The sequence below is a fragment of the Microtus ochrogaster genome, chromosome 10 (genome assembly GCF_000317375.1).
Source record: "Microtus ochrogaster isolate Prairie Vole_2 chromosome 10, MicOch1.0, whole genome shotgun sequence".
Taxonomy (NCBI): domain Eukaryota; kingdom Metazoa; phylum Chordata; class Mammalia; order Rodentia; family Cricetidae; genus Microtus; species Microtus ochrogaster.
The window spans coordinates 8,117,324-8,135,383 of record NC_022016.1 but is presented as its reverse complement, the minus strand read 5'-3'; the positions used below and the strand labels follow the sequence as shown (position 1 = coordinate 8,135,383).

The 18,060-nt window shown below is 50.3% G+C and overlaps 1 protein-coding gene across 5 annotated transcripts in view; it reads left to right on the top strand.

The window, feature by feature from the left end:
- Positions 1 to 18,060, top strand: part of Rgs3 (regulator of G protein signaling 3) — a 124,097-nt gene that overhangs the window by 70,880 nt on the left and 35,157 nt on the right. For 3 of the 5 annotated variants that reach the window (XM_026781910.1, XM_026781911.1, XM_026781912.1), the window contains one exon: positions 3,995 to 4,117. In XM_026781910.1, coding sequence (XP_026637711.1) covers positions 3,995 to 4,117 — 123 coding nt within the window. Of the gene's footprint in view, positions 1 to 3,994; positions 4,118 to 8,250; positions 10,869 to 18,060 lie in introns of those variants that run through there. The other 2 variants (XM_005352617.3, XM_005352619.3) reach the window with 1 other exon arrangement.

Genomic DNA, 18,060 nt, shown 5'->3' with positions numbered 1-18,060 from the left:
TCTGTCTCTCTGTCTCTGTCTCTCTCTCTCTCTCTCTTTCCTCTCTCTTTCTCCTTCCTTCCTTCTTTCTTCTTTCGAGGTCCTAGAACTTACTCTGTAGATCAGGGTGGCTTCAAATTTAGAGATCCACCTGCCTCTGTCTCCTGAGTGCTGGGATTAAAAGTGTGTGCCATCACTCCTGGTCTGCTCTAAGCAGTCATAATTCCAAGGACAGGTGTCCCTCAGTCCTGTTGAATCTGGGATATATGCAGCCCACAACTGGCTTCAGAGCATGGGGCATATTGTCTGGGAACCATTTTCTCTCTCCTTTATGACATGGGGTTGACTCTATTCATTGAAGAAGCTAGTTTTGGGAATGAGGAGGCTCTGCCATTTCTTGAGTGATCTGGATCAGGTTACATACTCCTGACATAGACAGTGAGTCTATAACATTTCTTTCAGGGTTGTAATGTTAAAATGAGATTCAATAAGGCAATGCATCTAAAACACTTAGCCCAGAGCCCAGCCCTCAGCATGCTCAGCCTGTAGCAGCCAAGTAGTAATTAGATCAACACAGGAGGAAGGACTTTTCATGTCCGTTTACTCTCCATTAGAGGTCTCACAAATGACTCACTGATGTTTTAGAAGGACAGCTTGGTGGACTATCTCACTTCCCAGGTAACACCTACATGGTTATACAGGCCTGGCAAGATCCCAGGTTCTGGAGTCAGTTAGGATCTTCTTAAGGTTTGGCCCCTCAGAGTCTTAGTTATCTTATACCTCCCCCCCCCACACACACCAAATGGTGGCAACAGTATCTTTCTTGTCTGCCTGCCTCCTCCATCCATCAGGAGAGAATGAGATGGAACAAGCTTATCATGGCACATGGACAGGCTTCAGTTACTGCTGAAGCTGTTTAGGTTTTTACAAAGACAAAATCAGTTTAAAACAAGGATGTTAGGAATGATTTTTTTTTTTTAAAGAGGCCAAGAAGAGCTGGGAGTCTGGTTGGATTTGAGGTCACAGTCAAGTGCAGGGGTCCCCCACCTAGTGCTGTGGGACCAGGTTTGTGCAGCTGAGAAGCCTGTGTTTGGTCATGCATACCACAGTCAGAAGACAGTGCCCCTGAGTGGACAAAATACCTTTAGGAGGGCTTGCAACCTGGACCCTGGAATCTGCTATTGAAGCCATTGAGCAAGTCAGAATTGAAGCTGACTAATTGGGTCATTTGGAGCACACAGAATTATGACAGATGGTTCACATGTGGGCCAGCTGGCAGGCAATGAAGACTCACAGTTTGGACAGATTTGGGCAGGTAGGGAGTTAGCCTCTCTTCAGGGAGCTGGCTCTCTCTCTTGGCTAGACCACTCTTTGAAACCCAGGCTCCTTCTAAAAATGTTCCTCCTTGTAAGACAGTCCCACCTGGGGCTAGGTCCTGGGTGCCGAGGAAGCCTTCTTAGTTCTCAAGCATGGTAGGAGATGCTAGTTTCAAACTGTCGGGTGTGGTTCTGTCCTTTGCTGGACAGACCGACAGTAAAGTTGCCATCCCTGATCTGGGATATCATTCTTGGAAGGAGATTCTGGAGGAGGCTCTGGGCTCAGCTGCTGGCTGCGTGACTTACTGAATCCTATATAATCGTTACAAATGGCCTGGTGGCTATCCCAGGTAAGAACCCCAAGGGCCTTTCTAAGAAGTGTTTCTGGAGGGTGTCAGTAGTATGGAAGAGCCACCGCTGCTCCCTCGAAAGGATGTTGGAAGAAATATCAAGTCATGCTGGTAAAGAGCTTGGTGCTGTAGAAGTCAATTCAGGATTAAGGTCAGGGATGCTGGCTGCACTCAAGAAGCTTTCCTGTGCCTTTTTAGGGAGAGACTTGCCATGCCAGAGAGGCAAGCAGCTATACAAAGAGTGTCTCATGACCACCACAGCTAGAGAGCCCCCTGACCTACATAAAGTTTCTTCTGATGGCATGATACTCCTGTTGCCTCCAGGCTGTAAGACAGAGCAATCCTACCAGCAAGGGGTGTAAAAGCCTCACCGGGAAGTGATATCTTCCAGAACATGCAGATGAAATTGCAGCAGGTGGCTCTCCCGGCTCAGTATTTCCCTCTGATTGATTCATTGGCTTCAAGATTCAGAGAACCCCTTGGCCATTCTGAACCTTGGTCTTCCCCTTCCATAAAGGGGAATAACAATCCACACCCCAGCTAGGCATGGTAGTACATGTCTGTGGTCCAGAGGTAGCAGAAGGATCGCATGTTTCTGGGCAGCCTGGACTTGGCGGTGAGTTCCAGGCCAGGCTGAGCTAAAGGATCATGAGCTCAAAAAAATCAAGGGCTGGGAGTAGAGTGCTTGCTTAGCGTGCGTACAAAATTGGGTTTGATCCCTAGCACTAAAATAAAATAAAATAAAATAAAATAAAATAAAATAAAATAAAAGAATAGAGAACCCGCACCTTCTCTGCTTCTTGAAATTGTCCAGATCAAAATGAGATCATAGATACAGACTACATTATAACACAGTCGATAAATTAGGTGGAGAATAGTCAGAAGCCCAAGGTGAGGTAAGAGCAGGGCTAGGAGGCTCAAGCTGGGCCGTGTTTGTAGAGCGGGGGGGGGGGGGCTTTCCAGGCTGGATAGGACCTTCTTGGTCCCTCCCACTCAGGGGAACACCATGAGGCAGGAAGCAGAGGGCCGACTGCTCCCTGGGCTCCCCCTGGGGAAGCTGAGGCTTATTTGCTCTGCAGCCCGGAGGAGTGGTCTGGGAAGTGGAGGACCTGACTTTAAGTGGAGCATGGGCTTGCCACAGCTCGTCTCTCAGCTCCCTCTCCCTCGTGCTTTTAGGAAAAAAGCTTCTCAGTATTTTGCAGCATGAGAGGATGACAAGCGCTCCACGAACCCAGGATGGGAGGCATCCCTGCCCTCCATAGAGGCTGGATGTGAGAAGCAGCTGCACTACTGTGTGGCATGGTCCATGGAAGTCCTTCCTGCTTTATAGATCTGGGGTGTGGGCAATGCCACTATTATACAGAACACTTCTGACTTTCTAGGGGTTGGGAGCTGAGAAACCAAGTCTGCAGAATGGAGAAACTGGGTTGATACGTGGTCTTTCTCTCCCAGCTCATGCTCTTGACTCCTTGGCTGAGTATTAGTAGCAGCAGGGTGAAGAAGACCTTGCCATCTTCTGATCCTAGAGATCAGCGGCAGGTCTCTGAAGACCCTGCACTTTAGGAGCTACCCTACCTTGCCCCCCGAATGCCCTGACTGCTTCAGGGACTGACTGACTGGTGCTGTATCAAAGTTGCCCTGGGTCTGTTGTCATCATGGAAGTTCTTCCAGGCAGCCAGAGTGCTTTCCCAACATTGTGCTAGGTCCAGATGAAGAGGGTCTTCTAGGTGTTTGTCGTCAGTAAGATTCAAATGTCAGCCAGAATAACACTACACAGCAGCTTATGAGAGCCCCAGCTCAGGTGTGAGGTGGTGTTAGCGGGCCTTGTGACTGCCCGTCCTACGCTTCCCCAAGGGACTCCAGTTGTGTGGCTGTGCTCATCCAACCCAGCTAACCTTGGCCTGTGATCTGAAGAAGGGTGCCATGAGAGAAGGGGGTTCTGTGGTCTTTGGGGTGGGGAGAGTTCTGTGTCCACAGAGCACAAGCTCAAGAGCTTGGTCCTTTGGCTTCTGCACGTGATCCCCAGCTGCTGCCTTGTGCAGTCTGTTCCAAGGGTGACCTCACCCTCCGGCCTGCAGCTCTCCACAGACTTCTACTGTAGAGAGAGCCATTGCCTCCCTCCCCTACTCAGACTGTGGCCTTGTGCCTCCCAAATGGCCCTACTTCCCTGCTCCTCTGCCCACCTCAGTGTCACAAGGGACTGGTGTGTATTTGTTGCTCTTAGCTGATGCTCCCTTCCCTGATGTAGCCTCTCCCTCTGGAGCCTAGGGGATGGGCTTGGGCCCTGGAACCCCTTGAGTCAGGAAGCAGCCCTGACCACCCATTCCTCTCTCTTCTCCCTGACGTCAGAAGGCAGAGTGCTTGTTCACTTTGGAGGCTCACTCACAGGAGCAGAAGAAGAGGGTGTGCTGGTGCCTGTCAGAGAACATCGCTAAGCAGCAACAGCTGGCCGTATCGCCCCCGGAGAGGAAGGTAAGGACTCTGCCAGTGGCTGCAGCCCTGGCTGCTGCCTTTCCCCTCAGCTAGCCTTGGATCTGAGCTGGGACCATCCTGATCTTAGCCCCTGGACTAGGGCAGTGGGCTTGGCAAAAGGTCTATGTTTGAATATCTCTCCTCAGGGTTTTCTATGGGTCTTTGGAATGGGTTTGGCATTGTTTGCCAAAGGAACAACAGTCAAACTGGGCATAGGCCATCAGTTTTTAGTCCACTCTTTGGTTTGCTGATGACAAGGTTTAACTGTCCTTCTGCTGTTGGATAGGTGGTGTCCGGGGCAACACACTGCTGTTAACACTAGCCCAAGACAGACATAACTGAGGGGATGTTTGTGGTAGAACACTATAGTTTGATGCTTGCCAGAGCTGAGTGAAACTGACTTTGGATTGCTGAGGCCTGGGGCTGGCCAGCTGGAACATCAGGGCGATTACTGATGACCATGGAAGGCTGAGCTGGGCTGGCACAGCTCTGTGCCGGGGGCGCAGATGAGATGGGAGCCGGGTAACAGTCTCCTCTGATACTCAGATGCCTCTCCGCACTGTGAGTCGTTCAGGTGTGTTTTCTTACCACAAGTGCTGGCCATTTGGAGTTTGGGGTGGTGGCTGCAGAAGCTGCTGAGGTGGTAGCTCTGTGAGCTCTCAGGGAAGAGGAGATGAGGAGGCCTGAAGCTTGCCCACCTGTGGGCCTTGTTGCTATTTGATATATTTGGACTACCAAGGCCATGTGCCCTGGCTGTCAGAGGGGGCAGTAAGCTCATGGAAGAGGTGCTGGCAACCCCTCTGTTCAGTGGTAGACAGCTGCTCTTCAGCAAACTGGCAAGGGTGGTGAGGATCAGGGCACTGCATCATCCTAGACTTTGAAAGGTGTTTTAATGGGAGATACTGGTCAGACACAGTTGCTGGTGACCAGTGTAACTATGGGCGAGTCCCCTTGTTGCCATGCTTTGGTGGCTCCATCAGAGGGGTAGTGGTTCCTCCCTTAAGGACTGCTGTGGGCATTAACTGGGAGAGCAGATGCAGTTCACAGTGTAGCACCAAGTATGTAGCAGGTGTTCATTCAGCAAACACTGAATGGAGTGTACCGTTCTCCCAACCCCATCATCACAGTGCTCCATCACCATGGCTATAAGCAGGCTGTCTTACCCCCATGGATATGTGCTGCCTGCGCACAGGTCATTTTTCCTTCAGTGGTAGACTCCCAGGTCACCCAAGGTCAGCACCCCTGCTACTGTTTCCTTTTCCTTGGGCTTTCTTCCTCTCACCTGGGGGAAGAGTGCACTGTGCTTTTGACTCCAGAACTTGCTGACTCTGGAGAGCCACAGCCTCTTGATACCTTGGAGACACTTGAGCGCAGCCTTACCCGGGGATACGGGAACCTAAAGGCAGGCTAGGCTGTTTCAGAGAGGCTCTGGACCCTGCTCAGCAATGGGTTTGGTTGGCTGACCCTGAAAGGGGTTCCAGCCCTTGGCACACCCCTAACATGTGGGTATCCTGGGCAGGGACCAGCTCTGTAAGTGCATTGTTAGAGGAGCAGCTGGAGGGGGTGCAAAGGAGGGTGGAGGAGAGGCTGGCAGCTCGAACAGCTTTGGAGGTGTTTTGTGTGCCTGAGACCTGGGCCTGCCAAGATCTATACAGCTCCACTCTCCCAGGAAGTCAGTTATTGCACCATTTGGCTTGTGTGAGGCAACCCCCCCCCCCCAGGGGGCTTGTGTTTTGCTGCTCAACCCTACCCAGCCACACCTCCACCATACCTACTTAAGGAATTTTAACAATGAATTTCATGAGTCACTTACAGAGTGCTTCTGGAAAGAAGTTCTGGTAAGTCTGATCCTCTCCAGCCCTCTAGCAGCCCAGGCAGGCTTCAGCAACTCTAATGACTCCACACACCTCTCGGCCACCTGTGCTCAGCCTCAGGCGCTGCAAGCATCCTTCCCGAAGGTCGGCCTTCCCCAGCCTGGCCGTAAAGGACAGATACTGTCCATGGGAGGAACAAGAAAGCCAAGCAGTTCTGGGAAGTTGGCTCTTGCTTCCAGGCGTGGAGGTTCTGCTGGGACCAGTGCTGCAGTGCATGCCTTTCCCTTCTGCCTCCTGTGGAACTGAGGACCCTGTGTCTAGGCAACCCCCATTCCAAGGCGTCTCTCACAGAGCAGCCATCAGACTCCCACTACCCTTTCCTCCCTGTCATGTTGCTTGCCCTTCTCCATTCACAAGCAGTGATAGGCACAGTTCGTCCTGAGAAGGACTGCAATACTTACTGCGAGGACACAGGGAATGGAGAAGGCAGTGTAAAGAGCTGCAGGCAGGTGTGGCACTTACCTGCAGCAAACCTGTGGCAACCACTCACGGCAATTGGAAGTCTCCTGCCAGGTCCCTTCTGCTTTGTGATCCTAAGAGGCCAGGGGCTGGAGCTAGCCACCTCTCTCAGGAAAATAACACTCCGGAGAGTTCTTTCTCTTTCATAACTTTCTGTGACATATGTGGGAAGGGAGGAGAAGGTCTGAGGCGTGTGTGTCTGCCTGTCCGTCTGTGTCTTTGTATATTGGTCAGAGGTCTATGTTGGGTGTCTTCTTCAGTTGCTTTTCACCTTAGTTTTAGAGATAGCATCTCTCACGGAAACTGAAGTTCACTGATTATGGGAGTCTGTCTGGCCGAAAGCTCCTAGGATCCGCCTTTTCCAGCCTGGCTGCTGGGTTTCCAGATTCAGATCCTCATGCTTGTGCACAAGCATAGTGTCTACAGAAGCATCTTCTCCAACCGCTACCTTCACCCTTCTGAGACAGGGCCACATATAGCCTGGGCTAGCCTCAAACTCCATGTGTAGCTGAGGACGACCTTAAACTTTGAATCCCTCCTGCCTCAACTTCCCAAGTGCTAAACGTACACACATATACTACTATACCCAGCTTATACAGTCTTGGGAATTGAACCCAGGACTTTGTGCTTCCTCTTCTCAGCGGAGTTCCATCCTCAGCCTTCAGCATGTTCTGCCTCCTGTCCCATCCCAGCTTCTTTCCTCGCTCAGCACCCATGCTTGTCTGTAGAACTCTGCGTTCCTTACGTGTCCCTGGAGGGCGTTCTCACTCCTGCCTCTGATAACAGGGCCCAGGCTCCCTCTGCTGTACTCTGAGCACTACCGTGATGCTTCTCATTAGATCTGCTCAGAGCTGGTCCATGCTGTGGCCAGTGAGGCTTAAAGCTGCCAGGGACTGACTGATCTATACAATTTTGATTATTTGATCAAACACACATGATAAATGTGCCCCCCTGTGTCTGGCATTGCTTTAGATTCTCTGGGGTCACAGAGATGAATGGCACCTCATCTGGGGCCTTATCGGCTTCTAATCAGAAAGGGATAATGAGGGACTAGAGTGGTGATCCCAGCATTGAGGCCATGGCTGTAGATCTGAGGCTTGTCCACGGGGGTCAGCAGTGAACCCCCATTGGTACGCGGGTGCTTCTGCGACTGGACTCCAGAACCTTCGGAACAGAGTAGGCTTGTTCAGTCTTCAGGGGCCTGAGGATGAGAAGGGTACAGGTACCAACCCTGTTGTCACGTGGAGGAATTTATCACGTTCTCTCCTTCGCAGTCATAGACAACGGATAGTTCAAAATGATTGCATAGATATGTCAGCTTGGGAGAACCACTTAGCCTCCCTGAGGACATTTTTTATCAGCAAATCAGATTGGGTAGCCAGGGTTATTGTAAGGATCCATTGGGGACTGTGTAGGGTGTAGTGGCATGCAGGAGGTTCCCTGTAAACTGCTCACTATGATGCTCATCACTGTCTGTCAGGGTGATTATGTAGAATAATTTATTGTTATCCATGTTTACTGAGGTTGATACTGGTCCTCAAGCTCATGTGACAAGTGTTTTTTGACACTCCTGGGTAGCTACCTGCCAGATTCTAGAGCCCTGGCGGGGAAACTGAGGCCTGCTGGGCTCTCTCTGACTGTATGACTTCCACCTTGTCATCTCTCTGGGACAGACTAGAGATGGGTCTTGGAGATGCCAGGGACTGAGTGCCGTAGAAAGAAGCCCAGGCAGGTCGTGGAGTCAGGCCTTCCTGATCAGAGTGGACAGCGAGCTAATTCCAGTTCTGTCTGGTTCCACAGAAACTTCACCCTTACGGCTCTCTCCAGCAGGAGATGGGGCCAGTCACCTCCTTCAAAGCCACCCAAGATAGAAGCTTTACCTCATCAGGACAGACTCTGATTGGCTGAACAAGCCCAAGGGCGGGACTGTGCTTCTGGCAACTTAACCCTATGGGGGCTTTTCCTATCACACAGTAACCTCATCTCAACTGGACGACCCAAAACGGAAGACCAAGATGGTGGGCCTAGGGTCATCTGGAGGGAGTGGTCCCAAGGGTGTGTATGGACTGGCAACAGGAGGAACAGTGAGAGACCCTGTGGGCTTGTGCAGAGTGGTCCCGGAAGTCCCGGATGGAGAAGATTCTGCAGCAAGCTTCCTTCAAGCAGAAGGAGGCTGAATGGCACCTGGGCACCTGCCTGGGCACAGTGGGAAAGAGGGAGGGGTCACTCTAATGGAGAAATGCCTGTGACCCATTCCTGCCAGAAGATATCTTCCCATTCCTGTTTCATCTGGACACATTTACTTCTTCATTCAGTGGATACTGGGGGACATCTCCTTTATGCTAGGGGAACCTGTGCTCCCATCAAGATCCCAGGCCTCTTAGTCCTGATAGGGAGATAACATTAAATAAATCAACACCAATTCATGATTACACACTGGGGGAGTCTGAACAGAACCATCGTAGATGTCTTCAGAGAGGGCATTGGGTCTAGCTACTATGTTTGGGGTATGATGGGGAAAGACATAGCTTGTAAGCCAAGGCCTATGGACTGGAAAGGAACCCACCAGCCAAAGACTTTGGAGAGAGCATTCCAGGCGGTGGAAACAGCACAGGAAGAGATGGGAAGGACGGGGCATGGTGTGTTGAGGACTAGAGGGAGGCTATGTGGCTGCAGCTCTGCGAAGAGCACATAATTGGTGATCATAGGGAGCCATGCAAGGCTTTTGAGGAAGGGTGTCACAGACCCCTCAAGTGTCTGTCTACAAGATCAGAGTAGCTGTGAGCCTGGTTAGGCCGCCCCTTCGGGCTTCCCGGCGAGGATAATAGTGACTTGTTCTACAGGGTGCTGGGATGGTAGGTATTGGATGCTAGGCTCTGGGACAAGGAGGGATGATTTGCTCAGCCCGGCCTGCCCTCATACCCCACTGGGTCTTGCTGTCACAGTGTTGTGAAGTTTGAGGCCTCCCTCATAAATACTCTTCTGGTCAGTCCAGATAGGACCAGTGCTGAGGGAATGTCCGTGGCTCCTGTAACAGAAAAGCTTAGTTTTCCCAAGATGGGAAAGTTCGAAGTTGTCCTGCCCCCAGGCTCCATGGAGATCATCTATATTAGCACTGTCTCTTACGCCAAGGGGTCTTGAAGGAAGTCAGGGCCTTATACTCAGAGAACTAGAGTCCAGGGTCCAGAGCCAGATGTAGCTCAGCAGCCTTCACAGAGACAAGGCCAAAGTTAACCTGCCCAGGGCCAGTGATGGGAGCTGACCTTGTCCACTCCCTGTCCACCTAGCTGGGACTCTGGACTGAGCAGCTTGCACAGCCTTCCCTAACTGCAGAGATCCAGCAGGACAAAATCTCAAGGCTGTAGATTAAAGGGACATAGGCTACACTCTAGAGAGTATTTGTAGGTCTAGGTCTCCTGGGGGCTCCGAGACAGAAAGCTACAGTGATGGCCAAGGCCAGAGAAGCCCCCACCTTAGTCATGAAGGACCTTAGGGAAGATTCCTGTGCTATTCTGAGGTTGCTAGGGCCTCTAAACAGTGACCTAGAAGAGAGTGTGTCCCTTATTTCAGTTTCTCTTCCTTCTAACATAGAATGAGACCATGTTGAGTCATCAGGCTGATGGGAAATGGGCTGAACCTGCAGGTGTCAGACTCACGTCCAGCCCAGTATGGAAGGAAGCTGCTTGGCCTGGTTCAGGGGGCATGTAGCACCCTGTGCCAGCCAACGATCAGCCTGCAGGGTCTGTGCACACAGCACACTACACTTTGATTTCATTTGATTCTCTTACATTAAGAGGACCATGAGGCACAGGAGAATTGCCAGTCCAGGAAATCAACAGTCTTGTCTCTCTTGGGTCTGGGGACCTGTGTCCAGCAGAGAAGTACAGAAGACTTGTGTCTGAGCTCTTGGCTCAGAAAATGGAGGATCTGAACATAACACCCATCCCTGGGAAGGGCCATTCTCCTTGATAAGCTCCTGCGCAGGACAGATTCTCCCATCAAGCTCTCAGGCCTGCTGCTGATGGGGAAGAGGACAGGCCCCCTGGCAGGCCCTGGGCTAGCTCGCTCAGTGGCTGTGGTGACTGTCCTGCCTCATGAATCAATGCGACAATTAATTGGGTGTCACGGACCCAGAGAAGATGAAATATGACCTAGTGGCCTCTGCTCTTTAGTCCATCCCAGCTGTTCAAGAGAATGACCAAGCTCTCAACATTGCCTCTGAGAGTCATAATCACGGGAAACATAGCTGGGCTCCTCCCTGCCACATAAATCACACCAAGAAGCACACAATGACCTCTTTCCTGATGGGCCAGTTGTCTTGGGTGGTGTCTTTGGACCCAGAACTGGGAGGATGGGAGCACAACCGCTTTATTGTTGGAAGGCCATTTGTGAGATTTAAATACAAAGTGCCCCTTTTAGCCTCTTGTGTGTTCTTGGATCCCTTTCTGTGTCTTGGGCTCTGAGTCCTCTGAAGCTCATCTTCCATATAAGCTGTCATGTCTGAGTCTTCTGGCCCTTTAGGAGCTGTAACCACATGGACCTTCTGGGAGTGGTGAGGTATTATTAATTTCTCCTCTAACTTTTGCCATCAGAGCCTTACTAATCATAACCAGTTTCAAGGCACTAAGTAGGTTCTCCAGAGTAGAGGCATAGACGGTTTTGCCTTGTGGATGCATAACTACAGTGACCCCACAGTGAACATGCACTTTGGGGATAGCAGTAGGGTGCCTAGCTTTGTCTCCCATTTTACGAATGGAACAGTGAAAGGTTCTGAGATGTTAAATGCCTTAGATTATGTCAGGCAGCTGGTAAGAGACCTAGACCATTGTCCTTTGTGGAGGCAAAGGTGGCAGGAGGCACTTATGTGCGTCTCAGACATCTTGGCCCATTCCTCTGAGGAAGAGTACTTTGGGGACCAATTAAAATGAGACACAGTAGATCATTACTTCCCCTATATGGTGGCCCAGGCTGAAAAACAAATCTATTTTCACAGGATTTAACAAAAGTCTGATACGAAAGACAGAACTAAGCTCCTAAAATAAGCCCTTCAGAGGCTCTGAAGCGCTGGGCTGCACATCTTCTTCAAAGTCTGGCTTTCAACAGGATCATGGGTCACCATCGTGGGACCTGGCTGAGGCTCCAGCCTGCTAGTGTGAGCATCAGTGCAGAAGAGAGGAGTCTTTAAACCAGGCCCAGTGGATGGCAGAAGAGGACCTGCCTCTGCCAGAATCTGGGCCTGGGTTTTCTAATCCACTGGTTTAAGACATCAGCCCCTAAGTAGCTTGGAATCAAAGGGATCAAATTTCAGCCTCCCGCTCCTCTCCCCAACCCCTCTCCTCGGAGAGCGTTCTTTTTCTTTCCAACTCCTCGGACTGCTGGTCTAGCTGAGGCAGACTGCCTCTTTTACTGCCTTGTTCTCAGAGGCAGCCATTCTTTTCCTCTTCAGCTCTTAAGGAACAGGGAACAACTGCCTCTATGCCCTCTCTTACTTTTCTTTTTCTTCCCATCTAGTCTCTGAAGAGGGTCCCCTGCCATGCCCCCAGCCATTCCTAAGTCTTTGGTTCCAGTGTAGAGCACATGGTCATGGTAGAAGATTTGGCGAGTAGTGGCTGGGAGCCAGGCCAATCCTGCCTTGTCTCTTTTGGTCCTCACTAGAGCCTGATGTGGGATGCTCTCCTCTTGAGAACTGACTCCCTCTCTACTCAGTTTATAGATGAAGATACTGGGTCTTAGAAAAGTTAAACTTGCCTGAGATCACACAGCAAATGTCTGGGCAGGGCAGCCGTGCCCAGAGGACCTGTCATGATTGTTTGATTCTACTGTTTGCTTGCTACCACAGACCATTCCAGTTGGGGAGTCCTGGCAGGGCTGGGCAGTCACAGTCTTGTCTAAAGGCTACCCCGGTGGTCTTGACCATAAAGCCTGGGTCCCAGCCTGACTCTCCAAGGCTTTCCTGGCTACACAGGTAGGAATGTCCCTTCCTCCCAAAAGTCCCTTTTCCTTTCTACGGGCAGGCTGTTCCTGGACCCTGTTGTCCGCCTTCAATGGCCCTGATGGCTGCAGCCCCCAAGGAGGCCATCATGACTTAGCACCCCTTTTAAGACACTTTCTGAGGCATGCCTCAGAGCTGCCCCCAGCCACACTGTGCTTGCCAGAGGAGTGTGTTCATCCTTAGCATCCCGTATCAGGCAGCAAGTTCTATCTCACTTGCAAGCCTGTGAGTTCCTTAGGAGCAAGTGGAGGTCATAGCTTGATTCATTTTCTGTTCTCTTGTTGGCTGGCCCAGAGGAGATGTTCACTCGGTGGCGTAGAACTGAATCCAGCTGTTCAGTGGGACCCTCCTAGTCTAGAGTGGAGATGAGGAAACTAGATCAAAAGGGGGAAGTGACATTTGTGACCAGGGTCACAAGCAAACTGGTGTTAGAGCCCTGGGGTCAGAGCTGAGACTTCACAGCTTCGCAGATATCAGCAGGCCCACACCTCCGCTTGATCTGTGAGGCAGTGTGGCCAGGTTTGCACCAGGACCGAGGGTTAAGCCCTGTCCCCATGCTCACACAGGCATCCCTGGAGGAAAGAAAGCCTGATCAGAACTGCTCCTTGGTTCTCTAAGTCAGAGGGCTCCCCTCTCTATAACCCTCCTGCTTTCAGAAGAAAACAAAGCAGGATGCGGAAGCCCTAGACTCGAATACTGACTTATCTAGTACTCACTGTGTGACCCTGGACAAATCACTTCATGTCTCTGATCATCTGTTTCCTTCCTCAAAAACAGTGAGGAAGCAGAATCCAGGTGGTCTCCAGGGCCCAGCAGATGAAGACTAACCAGAGTGACTGTTGTAGAGTAGTTATGCTCTCCCAACTCAGGTTCCTTATCATAGTTACTGTTCCTGGGGTACGGACATATCCGGACACTTGACATTGAGATTCAGAGGATGGGCGGTAGTCAGCACCTCGGGACTCCGGGAACAGGGCTTCACCCTGAAACAGGAGAACATGTGTGTGGTTATGTGTGAGCGATGGACATGGTTAGTATTCCTCATTCCCTCACACATGGATGACAGCGAGTACCATATTCAGCTCATACTAGAAGAGGTCCCAACTACAGACACCTGTGGAGAAACCCTTTCCTACTTCCTCTCCATCCCAAGGTTCCTGCCCTGGGAAGCATCTCCATTGGTCTGCCAACTGGTGTCCTCTCGGGCCTCCTTCCTTCCCTGTGCTCAGCATGTCCTGGGCTCTTGCTTGACTTCATGTATGTTGTGTGCACATGTATTCTTCAACCAGCCCTCCTGCCCGCTGAGCCTCAGGCTAACTTTCCAGGAGAGTTGTTGCTGATCAGTCTCCCTTCTTTCCGTTTCCAGTGTCTTCTGCAGACCTTCTCAGAAGCATCTTTCCTTTGCAACTAATATCTGTCATTCATTGCTCAGACAAAGCAACTTGAGATACATTTTCTATAGAGGGTTCTTAATGCCGTTATTGCACGAAAACAGTATTCAGTGGTCTGCCTGGCTGGAACATTGAGGGTTATGTAGGCTAGCCGAGGAGGTGGATCACCACTTACGGCAATTACGGCAGTCTTCTATGGGAAAATGCATTCTGAGACTCACATTCACCTCCCAGGAGTCTTTGGGAACATAACCACCATATACATCTTAAGGTGGAGGACAGAATGTGTATGCCGAGTAACTGGGATTTTGGTCAAACCGTAGAATCAAATTTGGAACTGAAAGCCTCCCTTGTCCCCCGGGGAGATCAACAGCTTAACAAGCCCAATTTGTAGAGGACAAGACCAGGATAGAAGCCAGAACTTGGCCAAGGGCACATAGTTGGTGACTTGAAGGTCTGCCAGAGGGGATGCAGATGGTCTTAGAGAGCAGTGTTCTTTTCACTTAGCAGCTATGGCATTAGAAAGTCCCCATCTGGGCGGCGTTACCTGCTCAGCGGGCATGGCTACAAATTCCGGGCACGTTCCGACTGGAAGGGGATGAACGGGCTTCTGCGTTTTACCTGGAGCTGGGCCGCGTGAAGTGTGGTGGGGGCTGGCAGCCATGGGCCGCGTGAAGTGTGGTGGGGGCTGGCAGCCACACTCTGCTTCCTGTGGGCTATTCTAAAAATAGCAACTGGAACACTGCTGAGGGGAAGAGGAGGGGGCTCCTTGGGAGCTGGGTGGGGATGCCTCGCCCCTTCTTCTTCCTGTCAGGCCCTCTGTGAGGAAGTCCTACAGGTTCACTTAATTCAGATCTGGGAAGGTCCTGGAGCCTCTGTCTTCACCTCTCTCTTCGTCCACACTAGCAGGCCCTGGAGGCCTAGAGCTCTATTTTACAGGCACCAAGCCTGGGGTCAAGGTTCCAAAAGGATCCTTTTCCTCCTTCCTGCTAATCAGAGGACCACCTCAGATCTCATAAGGCTTCTCTTGCAGCCTTGGGTGCTCAGGACCTGGGAACTTCTGGAACCGGATGTGGTCTTTCTTCCTGAGAGCCCCCTGCCAGGCAAGGAGCTCCACCCCCAGCTGCCCTGTTCCCTGACCTCAGCCAGCTGGCCTTTAGCACGGCACCTTCCCTGTATTGATGTCCTAGCTGTCTCCCTTGTCACTTCCTGCACTGTCTGCAGAGAGCCAGCCTGGAAGAGAGAGGACCTCATGGCCCTGGCACTTTCTCTGCCCTTCCGAGGGACCTGTAGGACTGTACACTGAGGCAAGTTCTTACGCAGCCTGCATCCACTCTGTCCTATGATGTGCACAGGACATTTCTTACAATGCCTGACGAGGCAGAGGTTCCCAGTAAGAAAAGCAAACGTGGAGAAAATTAGTAGTGGTCCGTGATGGACTCTCCATGACCCTCTATCACAGTGGCATAGCGAAGTCATTGTTTAGTGCAGTTGATGTTGTGAATTGATGTTTTCCATGGAGAAGACATAATATCGATGAACCAGGAAGAAACAAGGTTCACCCTTTGCAGTGCCCACTGTTAACTATTATTAACATTTTGGGGTGTATCTTGTCAGAAATTTGTTTCCCACACATATTTCTTGTTTTCAAGTTAGGGTTACTTCTTGGTATTGTTTTTTAAAATCTGATTCTTTTTTTTCATTTAACAGTATAGTGTAGCCACATTTCCCGCTGATAGATAATGCTCTACAACTCTACTTCTAGAACACTCATTTCAATGGTGAAACCTGCAATATTTGAATCATCTTTAAGAGTTAGGTGCTCCAGTCATTTTGAGTCTGTATTGGCTACAAAACCCTGAGATAAAAGTCCTTAGGAACATATCTTGTAATCTCCCAGCATCCAGTTTGTTCCTTAGTATTTTGTCTGACTCGCAATAAATATTTATTGGCAAAGGTTTTTGTTGGAATGAATTTGGATCAGTGGGATTTCGGGTCAGTGGGGGGGGGGCGTCCGTAAGTAGATTCTTGTTGGGGGGGGGCGTCCGTAAGCAGATTCTTGTTGGGGGGGGCGTAAGCAGATTCTTGTTGGGGGGTCGGGCGTCCGTAAGCAGATTCTTGTTGGGGGGGGCGTCCGTAAGCAGATTCTTGTTGGGGGGGGGCGTAAGCAGATTCTTGTTGGGGGGTCGGGCGTCTGTAAGCAGATTCTTGTTGGGGGGTCGGGCGTCCGTAAGCAGATTCTTGTTCTGGTAGCTGATTGGCTCTTCAGCACGGCTGTGCTGATTTCTAATGCCATCTTAACTGGAGCTGTCTCTGTCTCTATCCCTCTTTCCCCAGGGCTAGGGATCAAACTCAGGGCCTTGTGCACACTAGGCCCACTCCAGTGTGAGATTTCCCATTTTAATACCGGAAGTCCTACTTCCCAGGAAACGGACCTCTTAGGAAGAGAGTGATTATTTCCCAGTGCCCTCGGTGGCACTATCTATTGTTACATTAAACATTTGTTTTTAGATTTATTTATTTCATGTGCATGTGTTGCTTGTGTGTATGAATGGGCACCTACATGCCTTCCCCGTGCTTGCAGGGTGCAGAAGAGCGTGTTGGATCTTCTGGAACTAGAGTTACAGATGGTTGTGAGCTTCCATGTGGGTGCTGGGAAGCAAAACCAAGTCCTCTGTCACAGCTACAAGTCCATTAGAAAATAGGAATAAAAGGGCTCCTTTGATTACTGGAGACTCGGACCGTGTTTACACGGTCTTTGGTCACTTAATCGCCTCTTTGGGCCGTGTTCTCTTCTTTTGTCCGTATTTTTTTCCCATTGAGTTATTTATAGTTGAATTGTTCATGCACAGAGTTCTTTATGTAAGAAGGGTATTTGTGCACTAGCCTTTCCTCGGAAGTGTGCACCTTGACTGTAGCTGGCTAATGTTTTTGCCTCACTGCTCCCATTCCCGTATTTCTGTATTAGGCAGCACACCAGGCCTGTAAGCATTTGTGTTCCACTGCTACAGCCCACCCTAAACCTCTCAGCTGGCCCACGACTCCCTTTGACTTTCTCTGTAGCTCCTAGATAGTGTTGAAATCATTTGCAGCTATAGCTTCCGATTGCCACTGTTTTCAAACACTAGTTCTGTTGAGTTTTAAGTCCCCTTTAACTCTTGATTATGCCGCCAGTCAGGAAATCTGCAAACATTCTTGCTGTCACTTTGTAATGTCACACCGGCCCATCCTTGAATCTGGGCTTCCAGTCTCTGTGCAGTAACCATCCTGGAGCTTTTCTCAGAAGCATCTGTGGCTGTTCCCCATTCCGCTTTCTTGGTTCCCCTAAGTCTGGAAATGTTTGGCTCTGTGTGAGAGTTAGAACTTGCTTAAATACAGGACTCTAGGTCCTTTCTTCTAAGAGGCCCCCTGCTCTCCTGTTTTTACCGTTATATGAAGAGCACCGTTGACACGGCTTTCTCAGATCCCTTCGTGGAAGCAACCAGGCTTTCTCTTCCCATCTTTGGAACTGAGGAATGTCCTCTCTGGGCAGTGGTTCTCCACAGTAACTCCCTGAGCTGCGTCAGTCTGCACACCATCTTTTCTGTCGGCTCAAAGACATTTGCATTAAATATCTTCGGAATTGTGTTCTGTGTTAAATTTCTACTTGCTGAAATCTCTACTGCAAATAATAATTAATAATGATGATGCTGAGTACATAGTGTGCCTTCTTCTGCCACAATGTGTAGTCTGTCCAACACAGTTGTTTTTATTTCCTCTTTATTGCATTTTTTTTTCATTCAAAGTTTTATTGTTAGTAACTTGGGACCAGCAGGTGTCCTTCAGGGAAAGGTTAAAGTCACTGTGCTGCACCCACAGAATGCACCCGGATAGGATTGCTGTTGCTGTTTAGAGACCTGAGAGAAACAATGTAAGGGGGGAAATATTTGCTTTGCTCACAATTTTAAGGGGTTCAGTCTGTTGTAGAGGGGAGGGTATGGCAGAGAGAAAGGCGGAGTGAAAGAGGGAGGGGAACAGAAGAGAGGGAAGAAACAAAGTAACAGGAGGTGACTGCACTCTAATCCCTGCCTGTCAACTCCAACCCCAGAACCAAGATTGACCCTGGCACTGCTCAGTGCCTACTGTGTGACCAATAGTGACACCCTTGGGAGACTTGAGCTACTGAGGGTCCTGAGGCAGAGAGAGAGAGAGAGAGAGAGAGAGAGAGAGAGAGAGAGAGAGAGAGAG